Here is a 20,163-nt window from a genome sequence, read left to right on the forward strand (position 1 = left end):
GTAACATTCAGATATGAAAATGTTATTTGAAGGTGATTTAACTGGATATTGTACAAAATGTGTCTGTGAAAACAACCAAAATACCGTTACAGTCTGCGATTCAGACAGAAATATGTTAATGCTGTGTGAAAATGACTAGTCATGAGATTAACAAAGGCGTATCTACGTTTAATGTGAGGTTAAAAAGCAAATCCAGAATTCTTTTTCAAAACAGACTATCATGTATTGAGGTAAAGTGGTTTCTACATGAATTATCATGATGTTACACAACAAACTATTCAAACCAGTTTGGTTATTTTTATGCATCATCAACCGGATCTAATGCTATGTGGATTAAGATACGTGGAAGCGTGGATTTCAAGCACCTGCCACAAAATTTAAATAAAACATTAGAATCACACCGATTCTGTGTGAGAGAAAATCTTGATAATTAAAGCTTATTCTGTAATGTTCATACCTCCTGAATGCAGAGATACTTTTCCTTTACATTGCTTTCTTTGTGTCTTGGGGAACTTGGTGCATTGTGCTGCCTGCCGATTCATCCACCAAGAGATTCAAGATCTGTTTCCCTGCTCGCCACTTCAAATTTCCATATTTCTTTCAACAGTACAAGAAAAATCTGACAGTATGTTCCCTTGAAATCACTCCGCAGTTTTGCTGAGTCTTTCCAAGCTGTTGGCTCAGTAAGAAGCTCGCCTCTTGTTTTTTTCTATACTTAGTTGAACTTCTCAGTAACTAATATTTCATTGCCACTGCATCCATAGCTTCCATCACAAGTCCCTGGTCCTCCAGCCCCCACTGATGATCCCATTGTTAAAATGCACCATGGGCAGAGAGAGTAACACGTTTCTAGAGTGTGGAGATCCCAGGATGTGTGTGAAATGCTGTGCTATCAGTCTATATCTTACATGCAGCCTTGTGGTTTCTAGAATGCAGGAGTCCGGTAGGTCTGGTTGGTTCCACATTGACTGATTTGATCGGATTTCTTTCGATCTGTCCTGGGCTGAGCTTCCTCCACGTCACTGCGATTGAGGGTATGACAGACAGGCAGCGATGTACTGAAGGAAAGTGCTACTTGACCCATGCTGCTATATTTTCATTGTGTACAATAATTGATACCATCCTGCTGCTAGGTGGTTATACATTATGCTGGTAATATTTAAATATGTGTACAGAATGTACCTCAGTATCCCATCGTCCTATATTGTTATTTTGTGTCACTGTTTAGTATTGTTTTTGTTCATTTTGCACATTGTATTTTATTATATGTTGATGTATGTTGTATTGCCGTCCATGGAGAAATATTGTCTCATCCCACTATGTATGTGTACACAGCTGTTGTCAGTAAAGTAACGTTGAACCTTGAACCCTGACAATGTGGATGCAGTGAGGAGATGAAGCTGTCAGTATGGCAGCAGGACCCGGGCAGCCTTCGATGCCAATCCGTGCGGGCGTACGTAAAGTACATGGCGTGACCAGCAGTGATGAAGAGCACTGAGATGACGACTAGGATGCCGAAGTGGTGATGAAGTAGAGAAGATCCATCAGGTAGATCATAGAGCTCTGTACTCCAGTGACCACGCCTCGCTCTGATTCGCTTATGCTCTCCAGCTGTGTGACCGTCAGGCCGAAAGACCAGAGACCTGCAGATCGAACACGGGGAGGCAGCTGCAGAAATGGCCTGGAAATCGCTGTCAATCGTTTTCATTACATTGAAGCCTCTAAACCAGGATTATCTACAAAAAAACATCACGTCCCACTAGGGCCTTTTAAAAGGTCTTTATCATTTGAAGAAATTGAAATATTATACAGTTACTACAAACCGAGACTATTGTTACGCAGAAGCCTAAGTCCATTATGTGCAACCGACTGTGAAAGGTGAACCCGGCAACATTCGGCTGCCGTCTCGAGGAAGGAAAATGGTGAGTAGACAATAATACAAAACATATTTTTATTCATTTACCTACCCACAGAAATGCCAGCAGCAAAAAAGTAATCTAAATTAAAATATTAATATTTACATTAGACAGCATGACAGGCTTATAAGCATGAAATAACTTCAAACAAACGACAGCCAATCAAATGCAGGCTGAGCTTTTTGGGTGTCTGTGAGTTATTATATTGCCACATTCTTTTTGTGATTCACACATTATTTCATTACTTTGCTGGCTACTAGTTTCAGTCGTTCTAACTAGCTGAGTTAAAGTACGGCAGTCTGCCCCTAGTGGCAGATCCCTTATTCTATGTTAAGCGACAAAGGTCATTACATAAAACAAAAATGATAAAACGTGCGTTAGACGACTCATACATAAATGTGTGGATTTTTTCATCAGAAGCGCAGAACCGGCAACAAGACCACAAAGGCAGCCAGCATCTTCCAAAAGCGTTTGACAACATGGGAGGCATTAAGTCCACTTTAGGTTCCACCATTTCAATCAAATCAGCCATTTCTATTTACAAAACATGAACTGCAGAACTGACAACCCTATTCCCACTGCAGTGCAGGATAAACAAAGAAATGAACAACCCAGAAACTATTTTATTTCTCAGTCGATGACATCATTCATAGTACAAACCTGCTGTCAAACAATCTTAGAAATAGGGGAATGATTCCCTGTTTGGTGATGTCACCATTCGGGATTCCAAACAAGAACGTTATTGGTGTAATGAAAACAAGCCAAACCTTTCGTGCATAACATCTGCTATTTACAGCTGTTTTTCAGTGTTTGCCTGAATGTTATGTCAAATGATACATTCAGCAAATAAAGAAAATGAAGGTGGAATTATTCATTAGTAAGTGACCATAAGTATCATACAGAATAAGCTGGTCAATTGAATTTTAATAAACATAATGATGGAATACATGATCAGGAATGGATGGTAATATGAATAATGTAGTCTTAGAAATAAAAATATAAAATGATTTAGACATGTGTAGTTGTTTAATTTCAAGTTTTTATTGCGTAATATCATTCAGGGGTTCTCCGTAGGTATCTGCAATCACAAACCTGAACTATGTCACCACTGTGTAAACAGAAGGACATCGACCTGTTTGCAAAAACCATGATTTTCACAAACTTCACCAAATAATCCACCATATCATTATTCACATACGACGCAGAGGTCCTCAGATTCACGCCACCTTGCTGGGCTGATTTCTTACTCTAAAATAACGTTTATTTTGTATCCTGCACAATTATCACTGTCGTCACGGAATCCACTTAGAATGAGCAGCTGCTGAAGACCACGCCAAAGATCTATAAAGATCTGCGAAAATCCATTCAGGCACGTCTACCTGTAGAATGGGTAACACCTTCCTACCTCTTACAGAGAAGCTGAAAAAGGTGATATTTTGTGGCTAATGCTTACCACAGATGATCAGTCAGTATTATCTTACGGAAATACAACTGTTTTCCCGGTGAACATCAAAAGTGCAGATGTCTAATCATAGGTGGAATATTAATCTTTGTGTAATCAGACATCCTGGGTTTTCAGTAATTTTAGCGCACAGATGAAAGGGAAATAAAAATATGACTGAGCTTGTGTCCCAGTAGTCATCTTGCCTGGAATCAAAATCTTGTTATATTTCCATTTTTACTACAGAAATCTGTGTATCTGGGATGTATCCTTCGTTGTCATAGGGATTACTGTCCAGCCGGCCCAGCAGCCACTTCTTCAGGAAGAGGATGAACTTGTAGAGTGCCACCAGCGGGATGGGGAGGCAGGGCATGCTGGCCAGCAGCACGCAGATGGCAAACACCCATCTGGGATACGGAAGCACCTGCTCCAGCGGGAAGTCCACCTGCGTGTGAAGAAAGGGATGGTGGGTAAGGAACCGAAAGCGGGCGTGTCGTCGAGATGCTGCAGATAGCATAGTCACACTGTGTCCTAATACTTGCTGTGAAATGCGTGATCCCACAATACTGTAAAATGAATGGATGAGGATGAGTCCAGTACCTAAAATATTGTATTCAATTTACTATTCTGTAATTTAAGGCACTGCATCAGTTTATTTAATATGTTGAATTGCTTTCACATGTTGGCACTGGTATTATCTTTTTAAAGAATTCCCCCTTTTCATTAAAGTACCTGTCAAGTGTTTGTGGACACAATGAGATTTTCTCCATTTGCATGTTACTCACTGAACACGTGCTAACAAATAAATTTACAGCATGTTCACCGTTTGAGGACCTTTAGTAGCAAGAAAATGGCAGACCTTTGATCCACCAAAGTTATATATTTTCGTCTATAGCTGTTCACTTGAATAAAGCATCTACAATTTATGAAAAAACATGGAAAAGTAGTAAAAACATGTGGTGTGCAAAACCTTCTGACTGGTAGCGCATCTTATTATATTTTGTCTTGACTTATCTACTATGACAAATAAATGCATGAAACTGCATGGGTTTTCATAGTGAAGAACTGTCACAGCCTTTGCTCTACGGCGTAGTGCCCCCCCCCCCCCCCCCGTGACAAACTTACATAGTTTGGGTTCCAGGCAGCGTAAGTCGGCTGTTCCTCGGCCTGGATCACCACGTAAGCCACGAAGACAACCAGCAGCATGAGGGGGCTGATAACCCTCCAGTTGGCTTGCCAGTAAAGGTTAGGCCTTCGACCCGTCATGTACTCGATGTCTTCACTGAACCTAACACCACAAACGAACAATATAATGCTTCCAGCTGAAGTATGTTCCGGATTTGCTCATTTGATGTGGCATTAGTGATGGCAGAACGCCCACGTGTCATAAATTTAATCTGATGATAAACAACGGAATTAACCCAAAAGTGTTTTACGCTAGATGGTGTTAGGTAGCGATGGTCAAAGAAAGCTTCATGAACCAACAGATGGCGCTCTTAGCTTTAGAGCGTGCTTTGAGCCCTTTTTTCAACAGACAACACCATCTAGTGGTGACAGAAAATACAGCAAACGGTTCATGCAGCTTCATTTGGCCATCACTAAGTGTTAGGGATTCACTTATCCTCTAGAGGGCAGTGCACCTCATTGCTGATTCTGTCTGTAGTAGACATGACTTCTGTCACTAAGCAGCCAGGGGAAATACAGCACTATGCTACCTCCTTCCTTGTTCAGAAATGTTATGCTTCTTCAAGATCTACATATTGTTAAGACTCCTTGCTGTAGCCTATGAGGAGTTCCTGCTCCTTCCCACAGTACCTTGTCTCTTGCTCATGTTGCTCTTCCCCTAACTTTGTCATCCCTCTTCTAACTTGTCATTGCTCTGTTTGTATTCATGTAAAGTTCCATTGGCACACATTAACCTGACAGTGTCTAATCACTGACAACACGAGAACACTTACTTGTTAATTCCATAGATGTATGTCACTGCGGTGATCTCAAAGAAGGCAATGATGAGCAAAGGCAAGGAACCGACGTAGCCATTGAAAATCTCTAGCCAATAGTTTCCTGAGCCCATTGTAAATATTAGGGCCAAAACAAATGAGACCATACACATCATCCCTATGGGGAGAAAGAATTGTTGTAAGCAGATGGGTGTAGCATTAGTTAATTAGCTCATACTAATATATTCATTCTGATCAAAGTCAGTACGGGAAATACATTACATTTGATTTTTGTGCATTAGAGTCAGCCTGGCATTAATTTTGCTTGTATACCTGTAAATATCTCTTTAGGAATACATCTGGGCACCATTTTCATGTCCAGCAGGGGTGTGAGGACACCCTCCAGGTTCCCAAACATGGAGGACAGACCCAGGCTGAAGAGCATGATGAAGAAGAGCACAGCCCACACCTGGGAGCCCGGCATCTTGATCACTGCCTCGGTGAACACTATAAAAGCCAAACCGGTGCCCGAGGCACTCTGGGTAGGGAGGAAAGGGTCAACAATCTCATATGTGCACATAGATACAGACCTGTGCAAAAGTCTGAGGCAGGCAAAGAAAATGATGTTCTGATTATCCTATTGTTGGTGTAAAACTATGATATTATGCCTGTCAAAGTGTCAGTTTAGCCATTTCAGAACCTCTGCTAAAATCATCCTAGTATTTGCAGCGACCGTCCAGTGCAGCCATGTATTTTTTGACTTGCCCACTAGCTCACCTCATACAGCCAGTCAATCTCTCACTGACTTTTTAAACCAATATATTTAACTTTTTAATTGAGCTGTTGGTGAAATTTAACAAAATCATGGAATGGCTGAGGTGCCCTTGAGGAGAAGTTTGGGAACTGAAGCGGTGTTCATCTAGCCATCCAACTAGATATCAGTAACTTTTTAGAAAACAGAAGAAATGATTACTAGTTTTTATTGTGTTACTCTTAATTTGCACATGTTCTAATGTTAAATTGTGTTTAAGCCAAAGTACACTTGCTACCCAGATAAACAGCTTTAAACATTTCTTTGGACTGCCTAAGACTTTTGCACAGTGCTGTATATAGAGCAACACGCACCGTCAGGTGATACATTCACAGGCACCAAAGGCATGGCCCCATGTTCAAAAAAATTCTAAAAATGGCAGAAAGTTATTCAAATCGATATATATCAATATCCATCCATCCATCCATTTTCCAAACCGCTTATCCTACTGGGTCACGGGGGGTCCGGAGCCTATCCCAGAAGCAATGGGCATGAGGCAGGGAACAACCCAGGATGGGGGGCCAGCCCATCGCAGGGCACACTCACACACCATTCACTCACACATGCACACCTAGGGGCAATTTAGCAAGTCCAATTAGCCTCAGCATGTTTTTGGACTGTGGGGGGAAACCGGAGTACCCGGAGGAAACCCCACGACGACATGGGGAGAACATGCAAACTCCACACACATGTGACCCAGACTCGAACCCAGGTCCCAGGCACCACCATGCCGCCCCATATATATCACTATATCAATATGAATATGTGAAATGCCAGCCTAATATTTGAATGTCTCAAACAATCCACTCATGTGAGACATGCTTGCTGATTAAATTTCTCTGAGGATGAAGTAGTAGGTTAAAAATGACCTGGTCAAGAAAAGTTTGAAGATTGCATTCTTTCAGGTGAAGGTCGGCCACTTGAACGGGATGTGATTCATTCAGGTGGACAAGCCAGCTGTCATAGTTCTCCAGAGTAATGTTCTGATCTCCAATGTTAAACGTATTCATCAGGGACAGAATGTTCCTGAAAACCATAATCTGTGTATTATTCAAATAAACTTGATTCACCTCACCAGGAATTTCAGGAGAAAAAAATATTTAACTATTGTGACACAAACGTAATTTGACTGTTACGCATTTTTATCATTATATTCATGAGTTTGCGTAATGACAGTTGGGACTGCATTCCTTTAGGTGAAACAGCCTGTAAGAATTAAAATCAAACTATTGCCAATGCTTCAGTAATTTAAACAAAGTATACTTTTTATAGAAACATCAGCAAATATGAGGCACTAATTACTAATGTAGCACTAATTACTACAACAGTATTGTGCATCTTTTCGGAATAAACTATATATTCTAACTACCAGTAATACACTTGGGTTTCATTCATCTAAAGAATCCTGTTAGATCTTTAACTGTAATATTATTATTACATAAAATCTCTAAAAAAAAATAAAAGCTCACCCATTGAGGCAATCCTCAAAGTTACTCTTGGCCTTAAAACCAAGAATCGCAAATATGGGAATTGAAGCATAGATGGAGGTGGCACTATTTACACAGCCCACGATCAGAGCATCTCGTTCACAGTTGTTTCTGAAAGACAGGACCTGGCATTAACCATGACTGAGAGACACTGATTTTTATATTACAACAGTTGAGTCAAACACTCAAACGATGTCTGTGACTCAACCCCGGAAACATGGTTGAGTGGCTGGATATTTTGCCTCTAAAATGGATGTTTAGAAAAGATGCTGCTTTGATTATTTTCCCTGTGGATCTGGCTTACTTCTGAGGGTTGTAGCTGGAGAAGGCAATGAGCCCCCCAAACGCCAAGGAGAGGGAGAAGAATATCTGTGTTGCAGCATCCAGCCAAACTTTGGGATTCTTCAGGATTTCCCACTGCGGTGAAAAGAGGCCCAGTTCTCAGGTGTCGCTTATACATGAAATATTTACTGAACTCCCATTAAGAATCTATCCCAGGATTGTGTTCCTTGCATACAACAGTTGCGTGTTATTGATCCGCCCAAAGGGAAAACTTTGCCTACCCCATCATGCTCTCCTAGACACAAGTGAGAGCAACCTCAATGGCGAAGGGCAGCCACCTGCACTGGCAGCCATGGAGCTGGGGGGTTAAAGGCCTTGCTCAAGGGCCCACCCTTGACTCAATGAAGTGACTATTCGGCTGAGACTAGGCTTGAACTGACAACATTCTAATCACAGATACAGAATCTTAGCCCACTGAATCATATATGATGACAGACATTAATGGAGACTTCCTTACAATGGCTAGAAGTCTGTGAAAAGCCAAATGGACTGGTCTGCTATGTTGGACAGTGGATGTGGGGGATCCTGAACATCCCCATATGAGAGAGACAATGTGTTTGCCAGCTCCCCCGTAGAATTCAGTTAAGGGTCACAATTCAGTGATACCCCCTGGTCAACAACTTCTACTGCAGCCACATCCACTCCCATCAACAACTGTCCACCAGGGGATCCCCACAACCACTGATGCAATTCGGACACCGGCACAGACCTGAGGCGTGAAGAGGTACTGCAGGCCTGCGGTGGCCCCCGGCAGAGTCAGCGCCCTGATGAGGAAGATGGTGAGCACGAGGTAGGGGAAGGTGGCCGTGACGTACACCGCCTGCGCAGACACAGCAGAACAACAAGACTGTCTGTTTCCTGAGCCAAAGGCTGCAAACGAACCTCGCGGGAAGCAAGCTGGGACTCCAAAGGAAATCAGAGAGCTGCTAAAAACGCTACACTGATTGTTCTAAAAAGAGGCTAAATGTGCCCATGGTTGAGTCACAATCGAATCATACAGAGTCTATGAATAATATTAGCTACTGAGAACCCTTGCCTACCTTGCCTATAGTCTCAATACCGCGAATGAAGCAAATGTAGACAATACTCCAGGCTGTAGCCAGACATATCACAAGCCACCACTGCAGAGAGCCGCTGGTCTCGATGTTGGGGGTGATGTTCAGTGTCTCCCGGTACCAGAAGTAGTTGACAGGTGTGCTCATCTCGCATTCCTTCACGTATGCTGAAAGACGGCGGCTGAATTTTAAATATGCATCACTGCCTTCAGTATAAAGAGACAAGAGGCAGAGTGATGACCTTAAAAGGAGGTTGATCGTATCTTGGAATCCCTGAAGGGTTTACCTGTGAGGTTGCTTAGGACAGGACAGTCCCTCCACGGAAGTGGGTCTTGAAAGGAGTTGAAGAAGTACCACAGGACCCAGGCCAGAATGGTGTTGTAGAACAATCCCACCAAGAAAGACACTATCATGGAAGCCATGCCTGTGGGGAGTTATAGCTTCTTGAAGCATCGGAGGAGTATGTAACCAAGCAGACCACCCTATACAGTGACAATGCATACAAGCCGCAGCCTGAAGCCTCTCACTGGCAGCACAATGCAGAGGCAGACCACCCTATACAGTGACAATGCATACAAGCCGCAGCCAGAAGCCTCTCACTGGCAGCACAATGCAGAGGCAGACCACCCTATACAGTGACAATGCATACAAGCCGCAGCCTGAAGCCTCTCACAGGCAGCACAATGCAGAAGCAGACCACCCTATACAGTGACAATGCATACAAGCCGCAGCCGGAAGCCTCTCACTGGCAGCACAATGCAGAGGCAGACTACCCTATACAGTGACAATGCATACAAGCCGCAGCCAGAAGCTTCTCACTGGCAGCACAATGCAAAAGCAGACCACCCTATACAGTGACAATGCATACAAGCCGCAGCCTGAAGCCTCTCACAGGCAGCACAATGCAAAAGCAGACCACCCTATACAGTGACAATGCATACAAGCCGCAGCTTGAAGCCTCTCACTGGCAGCACAATGCAGGCAGACCACCCTATACAGTGACAATGCATACAAGCCACAGCTTGAAGCCTCTCACTGGCAGCACAATGCAGAGGCAGACCACCCTATACAGTGACAATGCATACAAGCCGCAGCCAGAAGCCTCTCACTGGCAGCACAATGCAGAGGCAGACCACCCTATACAGTGACAATGCATACAAGCCGCAGCCTGCAGCCTCTCACTGGCAGCACAAGGCAGGAGTACACACTGGATGGAGAATCCATCACAGGCACACATGTCAGAAAAAAGTACCCGGAACCCTCAAGGGTCTGCCAATTGTACCCTAGCTGTAACTAGATGTAACGTACAGAAATGGACTCTGAGGAACCATTGGGGTACATTATTGTTGTTTGTACCTTGGGAAACAAAACTGTACCAGGGCTGTAAGACAGTGCACTATGAGTAATTTATATCTTTGAACTATGGATCAGAACTGACATGTCCAACAAGATATCCTGGTCAGGGTTGTAGGAATAACATTAATAACATTATATATGTATTATACAATATGTATACCAGAAATGTAAGAAATATGCGATATGACGGTTGAGTCGGCGTACCTACGCCTCCGAGGTAGGGGGAGATAGAGTACCAGACCCCAATGCTGCCCGTGCGGAGCCGCTGTCCTATGGCCAGCTCCAGGTGGAGAAGCGGAAGTCCTTCGAAGACCAGCGCGATCAGGTAAGGGATGAGGAAGGCGCCTGTAAGGGGAGCCGCGTGTAGCGCATGGTGTTATTCGGTCACGTTACTGAGATTGCAGGTACATTCTGCTATCATTTTAAACAAACGTTTCGCTGAGGGTGTATATATGGGTAAACCTCCGCAGAATATTGCTGAAGCGTTTGTTTCTCCACTCCGCTCAGCTGTCTATGTTATCTCAGTCCCGGCCACGCCTATTAGATAAAAAAGAACTGTATGTTCGTGTCCTTTCAGTTGTCCGCGTTTTTCACGGTAGTTATGGAACAGATTATTCCTTCTGTTTTGATTGCGCGGAACATTTTAATAACGATTGTTTCTGCGGTTTATGTGTGCAGAACAAGTACGTTGGGGCTACGATTTACAGCAAAATCACGCTTAATAGTTGACGTGTGCTTACGGGTAACCATAGTTACAGAATAGATACACGGGAATAAAACTGAATTGCTATTTGTGTTTCGATTAAACTACCCAGCTAACATTAAGTAACGTACAGGTGGGCATTGGTTCTTTATCGGAATGGTTACGCTGACGTCATTTTCCGAAGTAGGCAATTTTACTAGGGAAGGAATAAATGATAGCGGCAAAAAAATCCCAACTTGTGGACACCTTCAGTTCGTAAAAGGGGAGCCGGTTTGTAAAAATCAATGCAAAGAAACCCTAAGAACTACGGGAAAGCCGGGAAAAGCTTGGCTAAAAGCTGTCAATCGAAAGGAATTAAACGACGGTGCTGTCAAGATGTGGCACATTCTTAGCATGTCGTTACGGGCAGAGCGGGGCAGTAGTTCAGTTAAATGTATTTAAAATGCGTATTTATTAACTTTCGAGTACTTGGTAATTTGCATTTTGCGGAAACAAATCAGATGTCATTTGTAACAAAATACTTTGAGAGATTGTATTTTAAAATACACAATAAAATGTCATTTTAAGAACCTTCATCACCAGGCTTACAGTCTTTGAACTATATCGTATCACCATCTTTGGCAGTAATCTAATGAACGAAGCAGCTTTGGAGATCGTCCATATTCCCTTAACGTAAAGTATGTAGTAAAATTGCCATATATTGCTGACTGAATGTCAGTGTAGAACAGTAAAATACAGCGATTAGCAAACTGCAGTGCCGTGCCCTACAACTTGTGAATTAACTTGCTATTCTGCTATAGCTGGTAACATCCAAATTAATTTCAACAGGTATGCACAAGCAGTGGCATCCTGTGGTTTGTCATATGTGGAAATCAGCGATAAATCAGGCTATCTACTTTTGTTCCTAAGCACAAAATGAAATTTCTATCGGCTAAACATAGGAGTTTTTATAGCCTGTATAAAACTGGTGAACTGGACGCTGCTTACAGTATGGATCACGTACACCATTGGTCCCGTTTTTATTTTTTTTGAGTGTATATCTAAAAAAAAACAATGATTAAAGCCTTTATTCATAAAGTATGCTCCATTCATTTTATTTTGATTTAATTTGTTTTGGTGCACGTGCTTGCTCCGTTGACCTGTACATCTTAATTCTTCAAGACTACATCACACTTCTCTGTTTTACACTTAGCTATGTGTCTGTGGGTGGCCACTTCAGTCACTCATCTAAAAGGCCATATGAATCGGCTCATTGATTCTCACCTCTGCCACCTGCACAAATGAATAGGCTATGCTCTGTCGCATGTGTGAACAGCATGCACAGGCCACTGCATGCATCCATATAAGCTGTTAATGCATCATTTGCATTGCATTCTCCTGCTAGCTTTGAATTTACATAAGTTTCGGTCAGATTCATATGTCCGGGTTCAGTGATTTTACTTTTAATGTATCTTACAAAGTACCTTTTAATAATAACATAATGTTTACATATGCAATGATGACGGAAACTAAAATCAACACAAGCTTCCAGATTTTGCCATCAGTGTTGACTGTCAGGGTTGTAAAACATTACTGAGCTTCATTAAATTCAGAGCCCCCTTGGAATATTAAGTATTGCCAGGAGTGGGTGTATGGTGGACTTTACGCCAAAACAAACCACAAAACCAACAAGCACCCATTTGAACATTAAGCCACATGAGCTGAACTAAGCTTAGCATCTTCAGGTCTCCTTAGCAAGTAATTTTGGCAGGACCACTCTGAAATGCATCAGCCGTACAGAGGAGCGTTGCCTGTGGGTGGTGCTTAATGGGGGTGGGAAAATGTGACACGGGAGGGTGTACTGACTGCTTACGATATAATATCTTAATGCAGAATTAAAAAAAATCTGACACTCTTTCTAGAGTAAGAAGTATTATAAGAGGTGTTGGAAGGGCCTGGATCCCCTGGGAGAATCGGGGGGCCGACACCTTGTCAGGGCCCTCAAAGTCTAACCACACCCATTCAAGCAAAACCTACCAGGGTGAACCCTAGATTGAAATGGCCAATCCTAGCGGGGGCCCAAGGTGACATTTTGCCGGGGGGGGGGGGGGGAGGGGGGGGCGGCGGAATTTCTATCTACGCCCATGATTATATTGCTGTAGTATATGGTATGAGTTAGTGCAAAGTCATATGTATCAGTAAAACTTGTATTTTCATAGATTTTTATTTTATTTTTGAAGGCAGCTAGAAGTAGAAGGTGAGGCAGTAACGTTTAAGTCCACATATGATATGGGAAGAACATGCAACCCAGACTGTTCTGTTTGATCCTGACAGCCCAAAGAAGGCTAGATTCAAAAGTAAGGTTATACATTTTATTTTCCTTTTCCCAAGCATAATAAAAAAGTGTAAATGTGGTAAATGTGCTTTAATAGTTTATGGCATCTTGTTGCTCATTTCTCATATAAAGGCTTGCTTTATTGATACCAAGGTACAATTTAGTAAAGAAGAATATTTGACCTGACAAACTGTTAATCTGTTGCTATGAAATCTTATTTACATTAAATGATAATCAACTGGTCAAGCAATTTAATTGGTTTTTGTATTAACTGTAAGTTGTAGTAAATAACCAGCTGGCTAGTTGTGAGAGACATTGAATTTTACTAGGAATTTTTCTTGCTTTCCCTCAAAATATGAATCAAAATCTGCTGAGAGATATATTTGATGTTTTTATCTTCCTTAAAAAAATGAGAGACAAACCCATGCACCGTTTGGATGGGAGTCTAATTCTACCAGCATTTGCCTTGCTTTCCATGCAGGGTGCATTAAGGGGACATTCTTCCCACTCACCTCCTCCGTAGACTTGGCACAGGTACGGAAACCTCCAGACGTTGCCCAGTCCCACAGCAAATCCAATACAAGTGAGCAGGTACTGGATCTTATTGTCCCACTTGGGCCGCTCTTCCTCAGCCTTGGTCATGTCTGTGGGGTCGCCTGGCTTTTCTGTGCTCGTGATGATGACGATGTTCAGATCACACACAGGTGCTTATTAGTCTCCTTGTGGGCTCCTGTGATTCCGTTTGAAGGAGTCTCTGAACTGTCTCCAACCTTGAAATACCTGCTGATTATTTCCTTTCGTCTGAATGGGGTGGAGTCTCAGACCTACATCTCAAGGTCTCTGCTGTAGAGTCCCCCTAGAGGAGGATCGGAGTATTTCAGCAGGAAGGAAATGATGAACGGAACCAATTATTTGATTAGACAGTCGGTATTGTTTCCTCAGCAAAGCTTAATGTATAAATAATTTGTAATTATTATGAAATAGCAAACCAGTATGATTCTATGAATGGTGGGAAAAAAGTGCACAAATTGTTTCACCAGTATGATTTTGAATGTCATTTAACAAGACTTTCAACAAGGTTTTAAAAATGTAATGTGAATACAGTTATTATATACATTTTTAAATGTATATATCTTACCGTATGGCTTATGATACTTTTATACATTTATTCATGTTATTTTTTTACTGGGGAAATTCAGATTTAGCATCTATGTCCAAGGGATGTAACCCTACAACCTTCAGGTTTGGTGTAGCTTGAGTAAAACAACTGCTGTCATGTGATCGACTCGCGTTAGCAACCACGGTTACTTAGCTGAATAGACTGTGCTACTCAATGATGCGATGTTGAAAAGTAATAATGAAGGAGACCGTTTATTTTGATAAGTAATGAGGCAGCGATCGCTACTGAGACGTGTCGATGACTTAGAAACACGTCATGTGCCATTACCCTCTTCCCTAAAAGTCACCGGCCGGAGGACTCCGCTAATCCTAAGTAACGATGCGGAGAAGGCTTGATGCTGGAAGTCCGTCTTTCAGGAATCCAAGCTAACATTGAAGTACCGTCCGAGGAAAGAGTATGCAATCGCTGAACTGATGAGCCGGTGTGGTAGGACAGCACAGTAGATGCTGATCTGAGAAGTGAAATCGTCATGCTGTTCGAACATAACTCTTAGCAGACATTGGGTTGAATGGCTCATTACTGTCAAGGCGCAAGTGCAGCTAGGCTGAGCTTCCAGTGAATGTCCAGGTACAAATGCAGCTAGACTGAGCTTCCAGTGAATGTCCAGGTACAAATGCAGCTAGGCTGAGCTTCCAGTGAATGTCCAGGTACAAGTGCAGCTAGGCTGAGCTTCCAGTGAATGTCCGGGTACAAATGCAGCTAGGCTGAGTTTCCAGTGAATGCCCAGGTACAAATGCAAACAGCACTGGAACAAGAGCTGCACAGCATCTTCCAGTACAGCAATAAACTGATAATGCTATTCAATAACCATAAGAGCAACATTAAAAGTGTTCATGGAACATGGAGTGGTGTTTCTTACAGGGTATAGGGGTAACAGGGTAGGGCTCTTGGGACATGTATTAGAAAACAAGCTGAATGTCATTATTTTGCCTGCACACCTTGTGTGTCTACCGTAGGATTTCCACGTTAGTTTGTGGGCCAGTGTCCCTGCCGTTCGACATCAAGCCAATGAGTGTCTTTGGCTTCTCCAGCCTCAGCATCTCGCCAGTCGTGATGGCAGTTTATTTACTCAGGTTTACTTATTTAAGCCTCCACCTAACAGAGACAGTTAGCCATTTCAGTTACACCTGTACATAGATCAGTATGTGGCAATGATTAACCTCCATCCATGCCTCCTATGTCCAGAAAGCCTACAGCCTATCCCAGGCAACAAGGCTCTGGATGGGATGAACAGCCGGTCTATCTCCAAGCACCCAATAGGCAATTCAGACACGCCAGGACCCCTACCTGCATGCTTTTGGGCTGGGGGAGGAAGCCTGTGCGTAGTCGGTGGTGGGAATTAAATCCACCACCAGGAAGGTGTTAGGCCACTGCTATTGATTGAACCAACAATGATTAACAGCCAGATAATATTGTTGACACGTGAAATGGCAAAGATTTACTGCATGTCACTCATTGGACATAGATGCTTTAATATTTTTTTCCATATACCAAATGTAACCAAAATAGGATTTTTTAATAGTCAAGTTGTTTTGCAGTGTATTTATTTAATTGTAGTAATATAGAGCAGTGTTGTATAAACATTTTTCTCCCATATGTCTGATTTCATTTGGACCATATTCTTTGCTTCCATTGAGATGTTATACAGTGGAAACCCCCAACACTACATTTTAATACCTGCAGCCCAAAGACCATTGATGCCCAGTTGGCATTCAGATCAATGTTAAGCACTTTTTAACAACAATGAGGAAATGATCTAGTGTGGCAGGTTATAGGGCAAAGTTTGACCAGAGTCTAGGTCAGAAAAAAATAACAGGGAGTTTCAAAGACACAAACAGGCTTCATAAGCCAAAGCTGGATGAGGCCTCTTCAAGAAAAACATTAAAAAGCCCTAAAACTAAAAAGGAGCCACAATTCAACACTGAAGAACACAATCCAGGTTAAGGTGCTTCCCTTCCCATGCATGTCACCTTTTAATCTATCCAACTGACCTATTAAATACCCCTAACATGCCACAAGATGGTCCAGTCAAGGTCACTGGGTCTCATTAACACAGACATCTGCAGGCACCAGGCAGATCAAACCCAACATCTACTGTCCCTCAAAAGACGCTCACAGGCAGTGGTAAGAACACGCTGCCACCCAGCTGAATGACGTAAACCAACCAAAAGGTAACATGTCACTGGTTTGTAAGCCTGAAAGTCAAGTGACCCCTTACACTACCTTATTGCTTAATACCTCAATGGGTCAGATACCTGTGTCTGGAGGGGTCTGGGTTTGAATCTCATGGCTGGCAGAGCAGTCCTGTCAGCTTTGGGTCCTTCAGCAGGGCCCTTAGCCCCAACAGCTGCAGAGACCCTGGACACCAGCTGATCCTGCTCCAAGCTGTTCTCCTTGGAGCATCTGCTAAATGTCGGTGTGACTGATTTAAAATATTTTTTTCTGACTTTTTTAGATTGTTTTAGAATGTCAGTATATTGTCAGCATTTTAGTGTGTGTGTGTGTGTGTCAGTGACAATTCTGTTCATTTTATTGCAGACCTGCTTGCTTTGATTTACCCCTCTGGGGACAAAGAATTGAATTGAATTGAATCAGTCCAGCAAGAAAATACATACGAGATATCCATGCTGTTCAATACTGTATGCATACAGCTCAGCACGTTGACTCCTAATCCCTACTCTTGTCTCCAAACACAGCACACCCTCAGTATACACTTCACTCGACATTCCCTGTTCACTGTCAGCCGAATCCCTTTCCCCAAGGAGCCTGGCAGGAACAGCACTGCTATACCCCTTATTTTAAGGATGGAGAACAAACCGGTGCTATTTCATGGGCAGGAGTCCAGTTCTGTGGCTGTAGCTGTGAGGTGGACAAGACAGGAGCGGAGAGAACAATCATCACTGTAGCATTTGGGTGGCGGTTAATGTCGCCATATGGCAAAAAAGCTGCACGAGATTCACAGAATGAGTGTTTCATACCAACAGTCTTGTACACTGGCTTTTGTAAAGGCTACAATGGTCTGATTGATTAAACAAGAGCATCTGAAATTAACGCCGGGAAGTTTTTCCAGTTTCAAATGGATTCCAGCTGGAAAATGAAGCATTTTGGAAACACTGTTTATTCTACCACTTCTGTACACCTCAATTTTCGCTTCCGGTTCTCACTGTAAAAATGATTCGCCTAAACACTAGCTGGCAGTGACTACTGTCCTAGTTTACTGCTGGGTATTAATTTAACTCCAGTTAATTGGCATTCAGTAAAGGAAGGTCCTTTCTGGGACTTGATCTAACTTCCCCTTTTGAGCTCAGATTCAGATCTTTCATCTCCTCACTCTGCAGCATCCTGATAAATAGTAGAGGGGCAGTTTACGTAAATGATTTCTCTGCAAGAATCAGATTTATTTTGTGAATGATGAACAGTTGCCTCCTGGGAAGAATTGCGAGCTTGTTACTGATAAGCTGCCCAGGACACAAAGCTCCTAGCTCTTAGCCACAAGCTAAACTGTGTACGCAAGAAATGTGAGATAAGAGAGCGGCGCACATAAGAAGCGCTGACGCGTGTGCAGTGCGTGATACAGCGAGCACAAGTGCAGGATCTCAGGACGTGAGCAGCTCGGAACGAGCCGCGGATTTCATACCGTTCTGCCAAATTATACTCGCAAGATAATACTGTAGAAATGCAGCAGCAAGAGACTTGGGGGGAGAAATGCTGACCCCCCCCCCCCCCGCAAATGCTATCTCCAAAAAAGAACTAAGTAAAGATGCTGTCAGTCCCGGCATCTTCTCTTGCCACATGTGTATGTATCATAACAAATATGCTAATGTGTTAGCAGGGCGAATGCTAATTCAGTGATAATTCCTGATAATGATTCTGAAATAGAAAACTCATCTCCTGCTCATTTTGTGTTTTGTTAAGGGCTGATTGATATTTGAGGAACGCTGTGTGTTGTTTTGGGGCAGAAATGTAAGGAGCACTGTCGTCTTCTCCTCTCTGAAGATCAGATGGTCCTCTGTATTCTCGGTAAGCTGTATAATCTTATAGCATGTCCATCCATCCAAGGACCCATCATCCATCTGCAGGAGTGCACACAAGGCAGGTCAGGTGAGTTATGGAAGACAACTTGCTGACTCCCCCCCCCCCCAAAGGTCTTCTAGCTGTAACATGTGATATTATAAATCAGCAATCCTAGTGCTAGCTTCTAGAGAAACCTCCACAGAGTAAGCGGAGTACAAGGAAATGTTGGATGGATGTACAGGTTGAAGGAGAACATCTTCATGCCTGACTATTGTTTCATTTTTAAAGTGTCATTGTGAGTCTGGAAAATTGAGATGGTCATTGGGATATCATCACTGTTTTAGCGAAAACCAGACTGACACCGATCTGTTTTGAGGTTAGGGTGACTCTGAGGGCTGAGGATGCACAAGGCGGAGTTGCCGTGGGAACTCCGAGGGCTGAGGATGCACAAGGCGGAGTTGCCGTGGGAACTCCGAGGGCTGAGGATGCACAAGGCGGAGTTGCCGTGGGAACAGTCAGCTTGTGATTGTTTTCACACTCGGCGACGAATCCAGTCTTTTAGTTTGGCTCATGGTAAACAACACGCTGCTGATAAGCTGGGATGACGAATTTCTGTGTAACAAACAGACACATGGAAATTCTGCTGTGACGGTGCAGCTGTACAGAGTTCAGCCCATGAGTGTTTAATTGTGCTGGTCACCTGCAGACTGTCGAATTTCCTTCTCAAATAATGCAAAGAAGAACACAGGCTTTATATAACCATATGTGGCACAGAAATGCAGAAAGTACCCATGTGCAATTTAGCAAACAAAGTGTATATACACCGAATAGCAAGAATGTTACTGCCACTCCCAATGTGAAGCGAATGATGTTGACTGTCCAGTAAAGACATGGTCTGGGGTACATTAGACAGAAAGCTGACACTGGGTGCTTGTAGCCTACATGTTGAATGCAGAAGAAGTGGGCAGGATAAAGATCTGAGTGACTTTGAGAAGGACCAGATCATTATGGCCAGATGACTGGGTCAGAGCATCTCCAAAGTGGAAGGCTTGTAGGACGCTCATGGTCGGCCGTGGTGAGTATCTACTGAGAAGGGAACAACTATGATCTACCACCAGGGTGTTGGGCAGCCAGGGCTCATCAATGAGGGATGTGAAGGTTATAGTATCTGGTTCAAACCAAGAGAAGGGCTGCTGTGGCACAAATGGCAGGTAATGTTGGTGGTGATCACAGCACCCAGGGCATGGACCTGTTACATATCAGACTCCCCAGCTGCAGACAAACCTGGGAGCCAGACCTTGGAGCAGTGGAAGGTCACCTGGTCTGATGAATCCCATTTTCTGTTGCATCATGGGTACAATGGGGTACATGCTGAACACCAGTGGGAATGCATCAAATTTCAAAAGAAGTATTTAAGACTTCCTTATTTTTCCTGATTACGAAAGTAGGAAAAAATGTATAATTTTACTGACTTCTATATCAATATCAATATTTAATAGTGAAGGTGAATGTTACTTTGAAATATATTTTCAGTGCCGAATAGCACTTATATAGAGTATAATGTTACATTCAGTTTTGATTACATAATACTACATACATGACAT

The 20,163-nt window shown here is 42.9% G+C and overlaps 1 protein-coding gene and 1 long non-coding RNA gene across 2 annotated transcripts; one reads left to right on the forward strand and one right to left on the reverse strand.

The window, feature by feature from the left end:
* Nucleotides 1-2,935: 2,935 nt before the first annotated feature.
* LOC125748784 (sodium-dependent neutral amino acid transporter B(0)AT3-like) lies at nucleotides 2,936-14,141 on the reverse strand. Its single transcript, XM_049025405.1, has 12 exons — nucleotides 13,878-14,141; nucleotides 10,553-10,693; nucleotides 9,279-9,416; nucleotides 8,978-9,159; nucleotides 8,647-8,757; nucleotides 7,900-8,012; nucleotides 7,578-7,706; nucleotides 6,978-7,134; nucleotides 5,631-5,835; nucleotides 5,316-5,475; nucleotides 4,483-4,645; nucleotides 2,936-3,802 (listed from the first exon to the last, which is right to left on the reverse strand). The coding sequence occupies exons 1-12, from the start codon at nucleotides 14,005-14,007 to the stop codon at nucleotides 3,581-3,583; spliced, it is 1,851 nt and encodes a 616-aa protein (XP_048881362.1). The 5' UTR covers nucleotides 14,008-14,141; the 3' UTR covers nucleotides 2,936-3,580.
* LOC125748799 (uncharacterized) lies at nucleotides 10,652-14,013 on the forward strand. The gene is made up of 3 exons (XR_007399675.1): nucleotides 10,652-10,673; nucleotides 13,271-13,387; nucleotides 13,847-14,013. It is a non-coding gene; the product is annotated as an uncharacterized LOC125748799 (long non-coding RNA).
* Nucleotides 14,142-20,163: the final 6,022 nt, after the last annotated feature.

This window comes from Brienomyrus brachyistius, chromosome 9 (genome assembly GCF_023856365.1).
Source record: "Brienomyrus brachyistius isolate T26 chromosome 9, BBRACH_0.4, whole genome shotgun sequence".
Classification (NCBI taxonomy): Eukaryota; Metazoa; Chordata; class Actinopteri; order Osteoglossiformes; family Mormyridae; genus Brienomyrus; species Brienomyrus brachyistius.

Excerpts from the sequence above, each read along its gene's own strand:
- LOC125748784 (XM_049025405.1), bottom strand. The coding sequence starts at position 14,007 with ATGACCAAGGCTGAGGAAGAGCGGCCCAAGTGGGACAATAAGATCCAG. Across the intron at positions 8,758-8,977 it reads GTATTGAGACTATAGGCAAG|GCGGTGTACGTCACGGCCAC; the intron begins GTAGGCAAGGGT and ends GTGTCTGCGCAG. Across the intron at positions 7,707-7,899 it reads TCCAGCTACAACCCTCAGAA|AAACAACTGTGAACGAGATG; the intron begins GTAAGCCAGATC and ends CCTGTCTTTCAG.